At 35.1% G+C, this 19413-nt stretch overlaps 1 protein-coding gene and 1 long non-coding RNA gene across 2 annotated transcripts in view; both read right to left on the minus strand.

Moving 5' to 3' along the window:
- Positions 1 to 7268: 7268 nt before the first annotated feature.
- The window catches only part of LOC134677402 (uncharacterized), an 84847-nt gene continuing 72702 nt past the window's right edge, over positions 7269 to 19413 (minus strand). Inside the window, exons 7-8 of the mRNA XM_063535860.1 lie at positions 9867 to 10071; positions 7269 to 7523 (exon numbers count right to left, since the gene is read on the minus strand). Of these exons, the coding sequence (XP_063391930.1) occupies positions 7438 to 7523; positions 9867 to 10071 (291 nt within the window). The 3' untranslated portion in view covers positions 7269 to 7437. The remainder of the gene's footprint in view (positions 7524 to 9866; positions 10072 to 19413) is intronic.
- On the minus strand, positions 15608 to 17883 carry LOC134679657 (uncharacterized). The gene is made up of 3 exons (XR_010100369.1): positions 17586 to 17883; positions 16370 to 16535; positions 15608 to 16284 (listed from the first exon to the last, which is right to left on the minus strand). It is a non-coding gene; the product is annotated as an uncharacterized LOC134679657 (long non-coding RNA).

The following is a 19413-nucleotide window of genomic DNA, read 5'->3' on the forward strand; positions in this document are numbered from 1 at the left end:
TTATAAACTAACTTTTCGTCAATATATACTCACGGTTCGTGCTGTTGCTCCGTCAGCGTGTGAATATATTTAATAATATGCTGATAATACGATGATATTGATAATATTTATACATCTCGTTTTACTTATAAGTACTTAATATTTTACTTTTGAGTAGTACGTAATGTACGTATACATAAAATAAAACATAACCGCTCTGATATCAGTTCAACTAACAATATTATCGTGATACTGATATCAGTACCTAATAACAATATTATTGCGAAATTAATGAATCAATTTAAGTGTCTTTAATTTTGTTCGCCCCTAAACTCGTATATTATTTTTATTTAGCAGCATATCTACACTATAAATACTAAATTTATTTTTGGGTTCTTGGTTGTCATAAAATAAAATCCCAACCTTCCAAATTCAACATTGGGTCCACGAAAATATTCTCACTTCTAATGAAAACCCTCTTAGAATAAAATATTGCCCCAAAACCACACGTTTTTATAATGATTCACATATGGGCCCTGTAAAGGAAGGAATCTCAGAAAAGATTTCCATTCTTACCGAACAATAAAAGAAATGTGTTATTTGGGTTTAAGGAGAATGGAGTTTTGTCAAAGGTTTCTTAAAAAGGTGGAAAACGTAGGTCGATGAACTTGCATTAGGGAACTTGTTTTTAGACTTACGAGTATAATCATAATATCAGTAGTATCAGTCTGCCTAAAGAAGCAAAGAAGACTCTACGAGTGTTTTTTGCCAGAAATGAATTACTTTCACACCTAATTGCATCTGTATGCGACAATATATTGCGACGTTTTGAACATTTTTAAGTACTTACCTAGTTGTTAGGAGCAGGGGGCCCATTTCGACTGCGGGGAAATTTCAACTAATCAAAATATCGTCCATGTTTTACATTATTAACTAGAGTACGAGAGCCAGATAGCGAAACTTACCTATACATGTACATACAGTCACTTTTTAATGGTAACCGCGTTTTTACGATATAGAGGGGTTCTCTCATATACCTGCGCCATGACGGCCAGACACGCGTAGCTTTTAATTCCGCGTTTTTAATTGAAACACGCACTCTTCACGTGACCTGAATATCTAGAGTTTTACGGCCAGACCCATCAACATCATGAATAATAAAAAAGTTAAAATTTTTGTTTTGCAAAAAATAAAACCCAAAAGATTGGCAACAAAAAAATGGAGTGATGTTACAAAAATGTACCTTACTTTAATACTAATGCAAGTAGATATGTACCGATTTAGTAATATAGGTTTCGAGGAATGTTATTGTTATAAATAAGTTTTTGGCAAAAATTCCATTTTTGGTACAAGCTTTTATAGCTGACTGTACTTTTCTTACGACAGACAACTAATACTCATCGAGACAATTCTAAAAAACCCTAACACAATTAGGTTGCGTTGTTTCATCAAAGAGTTCCTATAGCCACCTCCTGTCTTTATCATCAGATCAGCTCGATTGTACCATAATATTGCATTGTCATCCGATTTATACATGCTTGCAAAATTTCAGCTCAATCGGAAACCGGGAAGTGGATCAAATTGAACTTGCAAGATTTGATTACAGACAGACAACGGGACAGGTGAAAGTAAATGAAAGCTTATAAAATCCATTTTGACTGAATCGTATGAGCGTAATTTCTTAATATTTTAACCATTATTTGGTGGCCCCTGTCGATACATCAACGGGAGTCTTGGTTGAATTATCGTTTTAATACACAACCAGTTACTCATTGGGTGGTCCAATTTTGTATGGAGAAAAATTTACGCAATACCGCTGCCTACTAGGCATCCATCGTATAAAAAAGGGACATCGACAAGAAAACAAAAATAACACAACTTTTACCTCCACGAGGCTCCCTTTATTTTAAAAATATATTATGAAATAATAATATTATATTTGAAAAATTTGAACCCATTTGGTACTGGTTTTAGCGGTTGCTATGATTTTGTAATTTCCAATAATCTCATTCAAACATAAAAACAAATTTACGACCGGCATATTCTTTGCTTATTTATAAAAACTTAATAGAGAAAACGTTTTCGTGCCTACCTACCTAAGTAAATAAGAACCATTAAAAACATCTCTTAATTATTAGAGTAATTAATGTTTTATTTTTATACTTGTTTGTTCTGCAGAACTGTTTTTGTTCTGTTGGTAATTACTATAAGTAAATAATATTGGGAAAAAGTAATGGATATTTTTTACACATATGTATTGGATAAAAAAGAACCTTGTGCTGAATATTCACAAGCTTATATTTTTGGACGACTCATGCTTTTTTTATTTTATTTATTTAGGTAAACAAACAGCCACTACAAGTTATACTTATTTAACCATAATTGCTATAATATCTACAATATGTGTGGCCCACACCGCTTACCACTTATTACAATAAGGTTTGCATAACTGTAACCTCAGTAATTAGTATTATATTGATTTATCTCTCGTTCCCTATTTTTATACAATCCACATTCGGTGTCTCTTTATGTCTAGATATATCTGCCGTCACCATTTTTCCCCACGTTGACATAGCTCAGGGCAAAAGCTATATATTTCCATTAACAGGATCGCTGATCACATTATCAACACACGTAGATCGGCCATTAGACGCCGAACCTTCTGAAAACTCTTAAGCGAAAAACGAATTTAGAAATGCGTAATGTTACCGTAAAATATATCTGAATTTTAGGATACTTAACTACACATTGGGCCTTGTTTACACTTATTAGTGTGTGAGTCTTGCAAGACCATACATTTGCTACTTGCATTACTAAATGCAAGTCCAGTTTGAGCCACTGGACCCGCCGTATTGACCTTACCTAACTTTGTGTAACTCACAGAGAAAACATCCTCCAGACTTAGCATAGTCGCGCTACCCCCTCTGCCACGCATACGGTAATTTTACTCCATGTTCGAGTTGAAAGTGTCTTTGTGTGACGTGTCTTTGAACGGACCAATCACGGCACGGGACTTCGCACACCTCGTCCCGCGCACCCCCGCATTTTTGGCATCATCGGTTGCATGAAATAATTGCTCTAAACTCGGTCTAGAGGATTCCTAGTCTATGGTGTAACTTAACTGACAAAATATAAATCGCAAAAATGGATCCACAGTTGCTCGTGGTACAAGAGGCCCAGTCTTTAAACCTTGTACAGATTTTGACACAATAGTTGTAATTATACATAATATTATGAAGCTGCAGTCAAGGAAATCTCACCTAACCAATGTAATTCTTTATAGTTTTGAATAATTGAAGCCTCTACATATTTGGAGTTGTTAATATGTTTTATATTTAGTAAATTTTTGTAGCTTTAAAGTCTAAAACGTAACCCAGACTGAGCTTAAAAAGTTGGTTCTTCGAGAAGTGTCTCAAGTTTTTAATTAAAACTTTCCAGCTAAGTTACTTTGTTTAAGGTTTTGAATAATTTTAATTACCAATAGGTTGAAAAACAGGAATAAAACACGGAAGAGAATTTGATTGAGTTTATAAAGATCTAATAGCTATTGATCTGCTGAATCGGTGCATAAATAATTTAAGGGGCAAGCGAGACGCAAGGGCGAATAACAAAATAAACTTCATTTTGACACCAGAATATTGTAACCTGGAATTGGCTTCCTAAGGATTTAATTTTTAATACGTGTGCTAGCGTTATTCCAAATTTTATATTAAAAGAAAAAAAGGAAAAAATTATGCTTTCGGCAGGACTTGAACCCGCAGGCTCTGCAATCCGTGCGTTGCTTTCAACCAATTTACACCACCCCAAAGGCGTGTATACATAAGGGAAGGAATGGAAAGATTTGCGAGGTTCTGATAGGCTTCCGTAGCTCTATTGGTTAACAGCAACGCACGGATTGCAGAGGTTGCGGATTCAAGTCCTGCCGGAAGCATAACTTTTTCGATTTTTTCCTTTAATATATACCGGGTGTGGCCTGTAATACGAGCAAAAAATTAAACTGTACGCTGTACTCCTCATACTGACCAACATTTGTTCAGAAACTTTTAAAAATAACTTGTGGTTTGATTTTTAATACACTTTAAAGTTTATTCTAAGACGCAATGTATTGTTATGTTTAAGGCGTGTCAAGCAACGTCAATCACAATGATGTGGCGTGGCGATGGCGTCCATTGAAGATAATATTTATTTTGTATGAAAAATAGGGAGTCTATATACTTCGTAATTTTTTAAAGTTGTTTAACAAAAGTGTCACTGTTTGAGGAGTACAATCTATGTTTTAATTATTTTCTCATGTTACAGGCCACACCCGGTATATAATTGCTAAGTATTTTTTTTAATTTACCTAAACTTGATAACTTCACTCGTTCTAGAATAAAACTTCTACCAGACAGACGTACAAAGAAGAAAGAAGTGATCCTTTTTCTTTTTGAGTTGTATTTTATGTACCGGTTCTGAAAAACACAAGCAAGACAATAAATAAAGATAACCAGACAAAGGTAATACCATAAACAACAGTAATTATATTATATCTACTGGACAGTCATCCAAAGTTTCATTCATCTTTATTCTTATATCGGTAAAAGGTAACGGTCAAGTACAAACACTTAAGGTAAGCACCCTCAAAGTTCCACATCAAACAAAAGTATGTAAGTATAGCTAGGTATGTATACATAGTCACCACTAGTAAGGGCTTCTTTTTTGGTGAATCAATCGCTATTCAAGTGTTTTTGGTTCCTTGTTTACATAATCTCTTAAATGTCTATTTATTTCATAACATAAAAAATAGTTATACGCGAATTTCATAGAATTTTGACGTTTAAAATAACACCTGCAAAGTCTGTAGCTGACTCATTGTCAGTTTAGTCTGACATTATTGAATGATGTTCTAAAAAAGTGTCTCTTGGCTGGCCGTCATTTGCGATTTATGAACGCATCATAGAAGGTTAATGATATATGTGTGTCAATTAAATACTATTACTTTGCCTATTATACTCTCGTGCATCGTGCCGTGTGGTGCCGGCATCAGAAAAGAATAGGACCACCCCATCTCGTCCCGTGGGTGTCGTATAAGGCGACTAAGGGAAAACTGGCGACGGATATGCATATGAGCAAGGCTCGCCCGTATCTTTAGCGGGGTCCTTGCTCACAAGAGAGACGCGCGCCACATCGAAAAAAAAAAAACGCTCGTTCATCTGTATCAATTTAACCGCTGCATAATGGCTCCTCTACACGATGGCCCAGCGCCGGCCACTTCGAGGGACGCATTTATGCGTTAAAGAGAGCAAGTGACATTGCTATCTCATTCTACCGCATGGCTTCGTCCCTTGGAGTGGCCGGCGCTGGCCCATCGTGTAGAGGAGCCATATTAAGATAGGTAACCTACTCTAACTTACCACCGCTCCATACTCAGATTTAATCTCTTTTAAAAAATGTGAAATGTTGAAGTTATTAAATCTGTAGGTCTGCTCGTAAAGGCAATTTTATGGGTAATATTCGGTCTCAAATGGTTGTTTTGTGTGGACAATGTGTTTTTATAATCGCATCCCTGTTCAGTTGCTGTAAAATAAAAGGTAGGTAACTTTTTGTTTAATCTCGCCTTCCTCTTGCGTATTATCGTCGAAAATTTTAATTTGGAAAAGGTTTCCGACGCCTGTTAAGTTGTTAACTACGTTTCGTTCATTTTGCAACAACTTTGTAACGAGCGTGGGCCTTAATTACTGTCCTGTGTTTCCAAAATTTGCCATAGGTAGGAACGTGTTCAACGAAATTTGTAAACATTTTTTTTTTTAATTTTTATTAAGCAACTAATAAATACTTACCACCCCACCAATCATTATTTCGCCTTAAAGTTTAAAAGTAAATAGGTCTATATTATTTTCGTAAATTGGCTATGGTTAAATATAATCCAACTTATTTAAAGAATTAATAACCAATTGTCAATAACAGTATTCTCGTAACATATCATTTATTATGTCTACTTGTCATAAAATTTACTGCAGCAAAAATTAAAATGCATTTCAAAATAACCGGGAAATGTAATTAAAAAGTACATTTACGCTCGCAGCAGTGAAGTCTACGAATTTTTAGCGCATTTCAATCCGTGACGATGAAACGATGACGTGATGATTGAACGACGGCGAGGAGATAGGTAAGTACGTTAAGTTCGCACTGTGCTTACCGGGGTTGACCGTTGAGTATGAGAAAAGGTTGATCAATTCTTAACTTTTACGCTACTTTTTGCACAGAAAAATATGGAATTAAAACAAATTAATCACCCCATCCCATTATCAGAACGGGAACGGGACTGACAATAATGAAATCACAAATGACGGATTTTTTTTATGCAGCTTGATACAATTCAGGTAAGGTTTGAATTATTTTTAATGGTTTTAAATCTAATTCAACTGCTGCCGCTCGCTGTCGTCTTCCAAATCTTTAATTCCGTTTAGGCTCCGTTCCGTAGACCAGTCGATTCGCCGCGCTAAGGCCTGTTTTATACACAAGGTGACACTTGAATGACAACCACAGCTGCATAACTGTAGCGGCATTAGCGCTGCAAGCTTGACGCGGGCGCTGTCACTGGTAATTTTCTTGATGAAATGGGTTTATTTATAGCTGAATTAATGCCATGATTAGATAGTAACGCAGTTGCAGTTCACATCCGAACGACACCTTAAACCTATTTTTTATGAATTTGAAACATTATGTCGGTTATATCTAACTAGCTAAGTTTTTAAATTTTAATATTATACTAGGTCAAGGTATAAACCGTGCACCTAACTTGAAACCAGCAGAGTCCACTTTTCCGGACAGTTTAATTAAAAAGTACATTATTGCAGAGGCCGGGAAATGGTAATTCGTAGATGAGAATTCGATATACTAAGACGAGTACTATCGCCCGCACCGTACTTATGCCTTTTGTAATAAGGTCCACCGTAATATATGTACCTATTATAGTAACTACATTACCTACTTACGATACAAGTTGGAAAAGTAGTAAATTCGCAACGAGTGGCAATAAATTAAAATCGACACGAGTTGCGAATTTTCTTTTCGTACGTGTATTGTACAACGTTTTACAGTACATATTTATGGACGTTTAAATTTTCGACATACGCACGTATAGTGCTAGTTATCGCACCATATATAATTATGTACTGTAATTTACAACCCTAATGCGGTAATTGGCATAATACATGCATAATTATGTAATAAAGGTAATTCGTAAAAAAAGGTAATACACTATTATTTATTGCGATGCGAGGGGATCGAAGTAAATGATACTTAGATTCACATATATAATTTATATTAAATCAACAATATCTCTTAGTCTTTACATTCTTTGGTATAATTGTCAGCTCGTTTAGGTTTTTCAACTAAATTCACAATCGTCCATGAAAGAATTAGTACATCTAGTATAATTATTTATTTGTATAATTTCCATTCTTATTTTCAAATCTAAGTGTTATTTGCCCAAATAATTGTATGCATAAGCAGAAGAATTTGACACCCTTGCAATGTAGTAGCAGACCCTGGTGATGTAACTGAAACAAAAAAGAAATACACTACAGTTAACAAGTATGTGATCAATGTAAAGACTTTTTGGTTTACGACAATTTAACATGGCAAATAAACAAAACTTTTTTGTGAAATATTGTATTATTTTATTTATGTAAAACAAATAAATATTAACTTTATAACATATAATAAATAGTTTTTTGTACGTAATAATGTGGAATGTGGTAATAAATGTGTGTGGAAATGCGAAATAAAAAGTATACTAAGTTTTTAAACATCAAAACTATTTGTTATGAACATAATGGATTACGAAATAAATCAGAATCAAGGATTATCAGAAATAAATTAAAAAATAATGGAAAAGTCACACCCACGTAAAATACCACATTTTGAACAACCGTATAAAAATAATTTCCACTACGTGATAATTAATTTTCAAGCTAGATTTAATTAAAAACACCAGAACCATTTTTAAGAATATTTTTAACATTTCACTACAAAATGTTATTTCATGTGGCAACTTTGCGTCGTTTCGCCGCTGAAAGCCTTTAGTAATTTAATTTCCCCAGCTTTGAGTTAAACGCACAGAGAACAGAACAAATTTTACGGAGTCTTCCGAGAAAATAATATTATTAACCTATTCAATTAAAGAATATAAGTCTTTTACGTCGGTAAATTATTTACTTAAACCTTTGGTGTTTGATGCGAAGTTACTGATGAATTTTACTTTAATATGCATTATGAATTTTAATTTAAGTGCTACAGAGTTTTTTACTCTTGAATACAAATTTGAGATTACAAGTAGGTACTCATAGCGTAAATTAACAATTTTATATCGCTAAGCGCATAATTGCAATAATAGGTGCTAGGTATATATATTAAAAAATGCAATTTTAAATCATAATACTATCTAGTATCATTTAGGATACATATTAGATTAGGAGTTATATCAGATTTATTAATATTATTACTAGAGTTGTGACGTCGTCTGGTACGACATTATGAATAAAAAAACCGGGCAAGTGCGAGTCGGACTCGCGCAGGAAGGGTTCCGTACCATAATGCAAAAAAAAAAACAAAAAAAAAGCAAAATAAAAAACGGTCACGCATCCAAGTACTGACCCCTCCCGACGTTGCTTAACTTTGGTCAAAAATCACGTTTGTTGTATGGGAGCCCCATTTAAATCTTTATTTTATTCTGTTTTCAGTATTTGTTGATATAGCGGCAACAGAAATACATCATCTGTGAAAATTTCAACGGTTCGTGAGATACAGCCTGGTGACAGACAGACGGACAGACGGACGGACGGACGGATAGCGAAGTCTTAGTAATAGGGTCCCGTTTTACCCTTTGGGTACGGAACCCTAAAAACTATGTATTATAGGTACACGATACAGTCAGTATCAAATATATAGTGATGGCTAAAGTGGCCAAGTATATCTAAATACACCTTTGTTACTAAAGTATAGGTGTTCCGATATATTTGACCGTCACTATTTATTTTATGGTGATTGCACATTGTTTTGCGCGTGCCCATAATAGACCATCATGGAAGTTTGATCAGTAGGGCCTACTATGGCATGCCAAGCTTGAGATATTACAAAAGAAAATAAGTATAATAATAACTCATTACTTGTGTTAAAGTCAACAGAAATATAAATAGTCCTCATATTAAAACAACGTTTGGAAAGCCTTTTAATATTAACACGTCGCTTTAACCGCTCACAAATCATAACCTTTGAGATTTATGAACCTCAAAATAATTTACTGTCAGGGTTCAGTGTACGGGCAGGGTTGCCTTGCGTTGCGTCGATGATAAATTTATTATCTCCAGACAACGCCCTACTGTGTTGCCCTTGGAGGAAATTGTCTCAGAAACGAGGCGGGAAGTAATAACTCATTGGGCTCTGAATGCCCCTTTTAGCCCAATGATCTTATTAGTAGCGCTTTTGATAACAATCAATTTTGCGTGAAGGCAAACGAATAATTTAAGTCAGACGCAACTTGCTATGTTATTTATAATGCAAGTGGTTTATGAATAGGTATTTAATAATCCTAATCAAGACAACATCTGATTTTGTTGTCAATTTTTATATTACCTTAGACCCTGATTAATCTCATCATTAGATAATTTAAATTACTTAGTGATATTTTGTAACCCCCTTATTTTATAAAAAAATACTATTTATAAAAATGTATGGGCCCAATTTAGTTAAATTATGTTTTGTTTTATAACTTTCTTACAAATACGACATAAGTCAAATGACAGATAAAGAAAAACGACTCATAACTATTTAATTCAGATCAGTAACGACGGCTACAGGACACTGTGATTAATTCGTTTTTTTTTTACTAATAAATCACTTACCACGTTCTATTTTCGGATCTCCATTGGCAGAATAAAGAGCAATTGTTGAATCATCCCTGTAAAGGTCTCCTCCCGCCTTAGCCTCGCATCTCAGAATGGGCGCCCCTCTCTCGTAGTGGGCAGGCCACAGCTGGATCTGAACGTGAAGCTCCGCTCGGAACAAGCCCTCGGGAGCTGGCTGTACCTGATACGAGCCCGGTGTTACCTGGTAATATAAAGAAATATTAGAACGCTCTGCCACATATCGACAAGTGATTGCTTTCTTTACAATGGGGACCACGAACGATTGAGTTTGAATGGAAACATTTAGTACCGCTTCTTTTTGTTCCAATACTTAGAATATATGAAAATAAAATGTTTCTTATCCTCAAATGGGTAGGTATTGTGTGTGCTGCCGTGATTCAACTGAAATTATATTTTTAAAAAGTTATATAAAATGTTAACAGCACTCTGTTTTCATCTCATCAAGTGCCGTTTCAATTTACACACTAGAAATCCATTTTCATTGCTCGTAAGGGTGTATTTCTAACTTTAGTTTTTAATTAATTAACTGGTTGCCCAGATACAGGCTATGCCTAGTTTGGGGACACCTGTTCATTCCGTTTTCTATAAAAGCATCGCTGTATGCATGTAACCTCAACTTCATGTATGTACCCACTGTTTAACCCATTTTATATGTGCAATAATACATATTTTTTCATTTTTTTTTCATTTTTCAGATAATAACAGAAAGGTAGGTACAGAGTAAATATGTAGGTAGTTGAAAATATTTTTTATTATAGTTGATACTTATATTGTGTTGATATACTTAACTTCTGTCGAAAAAATGTTTTACCATAGGAAAAAGGCGAGAAACTAACAAATATGTAAGTGCATTGTAACAACAACAACAAGTACTAGTTAAACCTTCGCGCGACTAATGTGTTGAAACACTGTATAAGAGAACAAAAAGTAAGCAGATTTTCCAAGCTTAGCACTCCATATCAGGAGCATTGCAGGAACAGTGCACTAATACCCCTATTGTGGTGCAAAAGGAAATTCTTGCTAGTTTACAATATTATGTTTTAAGTACCTACACAAAGTTTAAGTGTTTACTTTGCAATACAGGCTGCTGTCTTAGACTTAACACTACCTGCATTTGTTTATGAATGCCTACCTTCTGCAAATAATTTTATAGATAAAAAACTGAATTTCACAAATTATTTGTTTAATTGATCATATCGCCGTGATATCGCTGATATCATTGAACTATTGCTGTACCTAAACATACGTTCAAAGCTAGTTCGAACATGAAAATTGTTGAAAATTAAGTTGACGTCCCAAGCTTTATTTATCAAAGAATATTGTATTTGTGGGTCAAACAGATCACTGTGTTACGTTCTTTCCTGTAGACATATCAAGAGTTAAGGGTTATAAAGTTTAATTTTCTTATTTAACCCTTACCCACATAAAAAGGTCCTCCTTTTATTTACAGAACTATGATAAAATCATTACTTACATGCCCACAAGCTGTTAACTATTGCCCACAGGAGAGAAAAATGTACAGTTCGCGCGAACACGCTAGTTTTCTCCTCCTGTGGGCAATAGTTAACAGCTTGTGGGCATGTAAGTAATGATTTTATCATAGTTCTGTAAATAAAAGGAGGACCTTTTTACGTGGGTAAGGGTTAAATAAGAAAATTAAGCTTTATAGCCCTTAACTCTTGTGTATGTCTACAGGAAAGAACGTAACACAGTGATCTGTTTGACCCTTGTATCTTAGTTGGTGGGACTTTAAGCTACTTAATAGTTTTACTGGGGTGGATACGCTGTTTTATGTCGTTATTCCATCTCGTTGTCTAAGAGACAGTAAGTAGTGGCACATGTAGTTTGTAGGAAGAACTGTTGCATTACGTTTTAGTTTTACTGACGAACTTAGTAGTTGTATTAACGTTATTTATCTCACAATCCAATTTTCACACATATGTAATTAGGCTCTTATAGGAAGGGAAAGAAAACGAAGAAGAATCAAGATTTTAAAAGTTGTTTTTTCCCCGGGTTTTCTAACCGTAACCATGGCAACGAGTGACACTAAAAAGTTGATTCACCCACTGACTGTATTTCTGAAAGCTTTTACTTTAGGTAATAACGCTAACCGAGGAATGGTGACGCGGTGGAATTTAACCACGTTCATTCATGTCGCTACGTCGTAATGTGGTTTATGACGCTGATATGAATGACGGTACATTGTGTGGTTTCTCAGTAATATTGGATTTCGTTTATATTTTTTCAATATTCAAATTACGTACCTTTTAGAGTCGCCTAATGTCCGTGGATCTGTGATCGTTGTTACGAACTTGGTTACGTAAAACCCAAAGATTCGTTGATTGTATTATTTAGAGGCGTGAAGACTAAGACTGAAGTGTTAAGCAAATGAGTACCTACTTCGAAATTGACAGCTAATCTAGAAGGCGCATTACGGCTCCATACATATTTTGTAAGTCTAAGAGTGAAAAGTTGACGATTCAGTTACCACACAACTCCTTATAGCGCCATCATCGTCAGCTGTAAAATTTGGGGGCATCATTTTAACTTATACTTTACACAGCTTATACAATCAAAGGATCTTTGGTTAAAGCTAAATGTATGAAAACTTTGATCTTTACTCCAGAATTCATTTCATCCACAACTTTATAATAGGCCTCACTTTTCAGAGGCGGACAGTCGACGAAATAATTTATTTCCTCCATTAGCAGCGGCTGTTCCGGCCCTAGAGCTTGGGCCACTTTATTAATAATGTTTACCCGGCAGCAGGAACGGGAAACCGCACAGCGATTCATGAAGCATTTAAACTAATTGTAATACATACACATATGTTATTTTAGATTTATGTGGAAAATTAATGACGTACGGCCTCATTTGAACTTTGAAATACGTCAAATATTACGACTAGATACGATATGAATTAGGTATGTCAGTGTCAAAAGTGGCGTTTCATCAAAGGGAAACGTCAGTTTTGACACTGAAATATTACGACTAGATACGATATAGATTAGATATTTCAGTGTCAAAAGTGGCGTTTCATCAAAGAGAAACGTCAGTTTTGACACTGAAATATCTAATCCATATCGTATCTAGTCGTAATATTTGACGTATCTTAAAGTTCCAATCGTGCCAGTAAACGTAAACTGACAATGTGATGTCTTCCAATGCTGCTGCACAGTTAATGTAACAAATTAACAATAAGGAACCTAATATAATTATTGTTGTCGTTCCAAAATATTTATTTTACAGTACCAGCCAATACTATATTTAACTATCACCTTTTTATTTAATATTTGTAAGTGTACCTCACTAATTTAGGTAGTCTAGTTATAGTACGGTCTAGTCCTTTATGCAAGCGATAAGAAAAATTGGTCTTATGTACCTACCTAATTTTATAGAGGTTTTTGTTTTATATCTACTTAGTCATTTTTTAATGAAGCTATTTTTATAATAATTATGCTAAGTCTCTTATAATTCACAGTATTTCATTGCAGTATTCATCATACGAGTATACCTACCTATTGGTATAAAATGCCTAGTAAAATAATTCAATCTACAAACTAAGCTATATTGTATATACCATGTTGTCACAAAAAACACAAAGGTAATTAACTACAATATCAACCAATCACGAGCATCACGAGTAAGTAATACGCGTTTATCTGTAAATTTCCCCAGTCTGATAATTTCTCGGTAAAGATTTCCCGGATACTCGTAACGCAACATTCGTTTTTAATGGGTATCAATACAAACCGAAATGTCTGCATCTGCATCCAAAATTGACCCAATATTACCGGTGAAATCTCGCTATTTCCCTCCCAGGTACGTTACTCTGAAGCTAGTTTATCTACACAGTTAGAAGCTTGATTTTGCAAACTTCACAGCCAAATTCCACAAAATTTTGCAAATGGAATCCAAATGATAAGAAGAAACTAATTTTGCAAAGAATTTTCCGGCGAAATAAAAAGGGCTGTTTAAATCATGTTTTACACAAAATATGTCATAAGAAATCGGTTTGATAGTTTCAGGTCAATGCGTTTCAAATTTCTATTTTTAAGAGGGAAGTGCAATTATTGTAACACTAGATGAAAACCCGGCCACGCTCGGGTAAAATAAATAATAATAATAGGTAATACTCATTTTGAATTAAGTAACCTATCTCATCTCAGAAAACTTTAAATCCGTAACATACAATTATAACTCTAAAAATTTACTATTCCGATATATCTAAAAACAAATATTTATGTAATTAAAAAACCTAATCCGCTTTTCTGGTAGCAGTTCGGTTCTGTAAGGGTCGCAGTTCTAACCTAACCTAACCCACTTCTGGTTGCAGTTTGGTTCTATAAGGAATTAAGGATCACAGTTCTAGCCTGACCCACTTTTCTGGTCGCAGATCGGTTCTGTGAAGGCTGCATTTATAACCTAGCCCACTTTCCAATCTCAAAAGAGGGAACCCTTTTATACCTACCCTTCATGGCACTAAAGTGAAAGTATGGAAATTATGACTGCGATTTCATTCTTTAATATGAATGCCTATCCGTTAATATTCAATTCGTTCACAAAAAAAATAAAAAAAAATAATTATTTCATTTTAGACTAAACGTTTATCAAGGCGGCGGTTACCTATCCCATCTCCGAAAACTTTATACTTATGCGTTTATTAAAACCTCGATCTTTCCCCTTTTTAGTTGACCTTAATAATGTTTGCCCGAAGAATCATTGCCAACATTTTCGAGAGCCCGGTTTATTGCAGGTTTAGTTCGAAAATGATTTAAAATGATTTTTTTTGCATTTCTATAGTGATTATAGTAACCTCTATAGTGATTATAGTAACTGATATTTAAATAACCGGACCTAACGTAATCGTTTTTTGTCAATTTTTGCCCCCCCCCCCCTAAAATCATCCAAAAATTCGAAAATTCTTCGAATAACCCCGTTTCCTCCTACGTCATGCTACCATCATCCGATGTCCCGACCCCCCCCCCCCCTAATTTGAAATGACGTAATTTATGAATAGCCCCTAACGGCCTAACCCACTTTTCAATCTCAAAGGACGGAACCCAAATTTCATAATTTCATGCATCCATCCAACCAACCCAAAGTGGGTTAGGTTAAATAACCTGACCTAACCTCACCCACTTTTCTGTTAGGAGTTTGGTTCTATAAGGATCGCAGTTCCAACCTAACCTAACCCCCTTTTCTGGTAGCAGTTCGGTTCTGTAAGGATCGTAGTTCTAACCTAACCTAAACCATTTTTATGGTAACAGTTCAGTTCTTCAAGGATTGCAGTTCAAACCTAACCCACTTTTCTGGTCGTAGTTCTGTTCTGTAAAGGCAGCAGTTCTAACCTAACCTGCTTACTTGTTGCATTTCGGTTCTGTACCTCTCACCTAAGGGGCTGTCCATAGATTACGTCATCGTATTTGACCATTTTTGAATTTTTGACTCCCCCTCCCCCTAAAATCATCCAAAAATCATGCTTCGAATGACCCCGTTTCCTCCTACGTCATGCTAGCATCATCCGATGTCCAGACCCCCTCCCCCTTATTTGAAATGACGAAATTTATGAATAGCCCCTAACGGACTAACCCACTTTTCCATCTCAAAGGAGGGAACCCAAATTTCATGCACCCATTATGGCACTAAAATGTCAGTATGGAAGTTGTGAGTACAATTTCATCTCAATTCACCTGACGATTTATAAAAAGACATGCTGATGTTATTTTTATTTATTTTTACTTGAATTTACAAAAAATATATCTTATATAAAAATAGTACAATTTACTACAACAATCAGTCTTTTGCAATTAAATACATATAAATAAACGAATTAAACTAAGTATATCATATAAAGTTAGCCTTTCACAAAACCAAGTATAGTAAGGCTATGAGGTATTCCACCAAAGATTAGCAAGGACCATGATTCCATCAGAGATGTGCAAGGATGCGTAGAGAGGTAGATTTGTTTCTTTAGAGTGAATATTAGAATTACTTCAATTACCTATCCTCACTCAGCGCAGTCCTGGAGGACAATTTGTATTGGTTCTTACAAACACATTCCTCGCTATGCATCCCCACATCCCAGAAGAAACCGCAGCTTTACCATCTGTCAAACACATTCTTCTCAAAACATTTTTTTGTTTCAAAATGTCTAAAACTTGAAATGACTTACAATTTTTTAAAACATTAAAGTTTTTATCTGAATTTTAATTTTGGATTTTCTCCCCTTAATACAAATTTGAAAATAACTGAACCTAGTTAATACATTTTCATCATTTGGGTGGTCTTCGGGCCGTGATGTTTAACTTTGTTTTATAATACCGTCCTGCTCTTCGTCTCCTTTTAAAGTGACATAATTAATTCCTTCAGCATTTATGTCAAGATAAGTGACCTTAAATAAAAATAAAATACCTAATGTAATAAACACTTGTCCATAAGAAACAAAACTTTGTGCATATAATTATCATTATACATACCGGAAAGTCATCAAAAAAATCCAGAGAGCTCTTCGATACAGAAGCAAATGATTTTGAGATTTCGGATGCTGTAGTGTGGATGTATTTTTTTTTATCTCCACAACCTTATTAATCCACATTTGTCTTGCAGTCTTCTGGCTACAGCATTCAAAATACTTGAAACTATCTGCAAAATATGAATATTGTATGGGTATATAAATACAGATTTTAAAAGTATAACTTGAACTGGAAGGGAGGATTAGAGCCACTTGCACCATCCCACTAACCCGGGGTTAAGCATTTAAACCGTGAAGGCAGGCGTGGCTCACTCCGTGATTTCGTCGCTTTGCTACAGGTAGCTAAAAGTACATCCGTTCCACCCTAATTTTGGGGAAAGCCATAAGCCGTGCGTGGCGCTGTCGCCACCTAGCGGCCATATCTGTGCTGATCGTAACAGACACGTTTTGTTAGAGAGTGAGTCTTCTGCATCTAGTACTATTATTTATTCTGTTGTGAAGGCCCACTTGCACCATCTCAATATCCCGGGGCTAAGCGGTCAAACCGTTAACCCAATGTCAAATTGTACTGGTAATCATGGTAACTCCAGGTTTAACCGGTTAACCCCAGGTTAGTGGAATGGTGCAACTGAGCCTAACAGTGTCAAACTCTACTGGTAACCATGGTAACTTAACTCCAGGTTTAACCGCTCAACCCGGCCTAACCCGGGATAGTGAAATGGTGCAAGGAATAATTTCACATTTTTTTTGGGTGATAGAAAGAGTTTATACATATTAAGTAGCTACATAAAATAATAATAATGATTCATGGATACATGTGTGTGGACACAGCACATTAAAGTTCAATTTAGATTTAATCTTAGGAAAAGCACTTACCAAGATTTATATGACTTATATTTATATCACATTATATGTATGCATCTGCTGCATATTATATTTGCAAGTACTTTGTGTACAGTCGGCAAAGCTATTAGCTTGGTATGGTACCCCTGTATAAACATTTGTATGCAGAATGCTAAGCTAATTTTTGCTGATGGTACCTGGCAAATATTTTACCGTGACAATAGTTACATACAGTAAATAAATCTTTACGAACCGCCCTTCGTTGCATTGTTTTTCAGCGTTTGTGGCAAGGTTTGTTCAGGTAACAAAATTATTTGTCAACAACATGACAACAATAATAAAAGATTGAAACAATTATGTCGGTCAAAGATACTCACGATTTTCGGCATAGGTTTGTTTTACGCGGCGGTGCCGTGTCATCGTTAGTAAGTATAGTCCTCCTCCTCATCGTTTTCGATGACGGCGACCCCAAATAAATCGTTGACGTTGTCTAGCGTGAACCCTGGCTGGCCAGGCCGAACTTGGCCTTTAATACTCGTGACAATAAAGTTGGCTAGCTGCGTCGAGCGTGTACACGTAGGAGGGCTTAGGTTAGTCACAAACATTTAGACCCTTTACTGAAAATTAAACTTAATTTCAGACTGGTAAAGCACAAACTTTTGGTTTTACCATGGTTTTACCCGTCAATCAATGCACAATACACGATTGGGTGTCATCTGTCACCAGTGTCATCTTACACTGACAGTAGTCGTTTTTTTTTAATAGGCTTACCCACACTCTCACCAGCAATCTGTCCAACATGCATGACGGACGTAAAAATATTTACAATTTCTGAACGAAACCATAGAGCTGTCAAATGTCAAACAACAAATTGAACATTTGCATTCTTTGTCGAAATTTTTTCACTTTTAAATGCAAAATACTCGACAATACGAATTTTGCGGATACATGTTCTCGATTCAAAAGTGATATTTTTTCAAGCTCTTTCGATTGAGCATAATTTCATTTAGGTCTACCGTTAAACCGGCTCGCGTTTATATATAAAGATGTGTATTACTATTATACCTTTTACTTTGTTTAATGCACTTGCTGCTGAAAGCTGATGCGTAATTAAGTATATCACCACACTTTTTTTTTACAATTAATGTTTATTTTGTTTTTTTTTTTAAATATCTGTAAAGTCTGTTTTTAAATCTTTCCACTGAAAGGAGCACATATCACTGATTCTAGTAATTTATTCCACTCAAGCACGACGCGGTTTGATACAAAGTGCTTCCTAGGATTGCATGTGCTGGGAATGCGAGTAATTTTAAGCTGTGGCCTCTTAGAAGATGATTCTTGCTCATTTAACAAACAGCTAGTTCAGTTAAGTCGTAATAATCACGTGTGATCTAGAATGTTTTAAATAATGAGGTCACCACGCTGCCTTCTTCGTTCCAGGGTTAAGATTGTTGGCAAACCATTTGTCATAATGGCTTATTACGTAATCCATATGTCGCAGGCAAATGTAAGAATCCGCCGTGTATAAACGGCTTCACCTATATAAATTGCCGAAGGCAAATTGTTAGTGCGCTCAATAGTATTTTACAAAATTGCCTGCGTCACATATGCCATCTTGTTTGTCCTGCATCCTGCATTGCACTTTTTCAAGTAAAGCAATATCCTTCTGTTTGATAGATAAAATGAATAATCTATGATTAAAAAAAAAACAACTTCTGAAAACAGATTAAAATGCCATTTCAAATATTTACAACCATAGCGCAGATCATATTAATATCAAAGTAGTTCGGCTAAGGTTGGAGTTCAATAAAGAAAAATATCCGTAAATTATATTGATATGAATACATGAATACTTACAAAAAAAATGTGAGTAACTCAAAAACCTTATAAATTCGTCGACAATGTATTGAATTAATCAAAGCCTCGACTCTAAACATCGTCTGAAGTAGAACATCATTTCCAGATTTTAACGTTCTTAATTAAATCCCCTTGTCTACTTTTATGCGATTAACGCCAGGAAAGGAGATTGTGGAGGCGTTTTGCTCTTAATTATAGGGTTGCCACTTTACAGATTTATTCAGATATGATAGGGTTTTTGACTGCGCCTAAAATACGAAAATTTCATAAAAAATATGTATAATATTTTCTTGCCTTTAGTTTTAACTTTGGAAAAATAAGTCAAATTATACAGATACACTTGTCTAA

The sequence above is a fragment of the Cydia fagiglandana genome, chromosome 2 (genome assembly GCF_963556715.1).
Source record: "Cydia fagiglandana chromosome 2, ilCydFagi1.1, whole genome shotgun sequence".
In the NCBI taxonomy this organism is placed as follows: domain Eukaryota; kingdom Metazoa; phylum Arthropoda; class Insecta; order Lepidoptera; family Tortricidae; genus Cydia; species Cydia fagiglandana.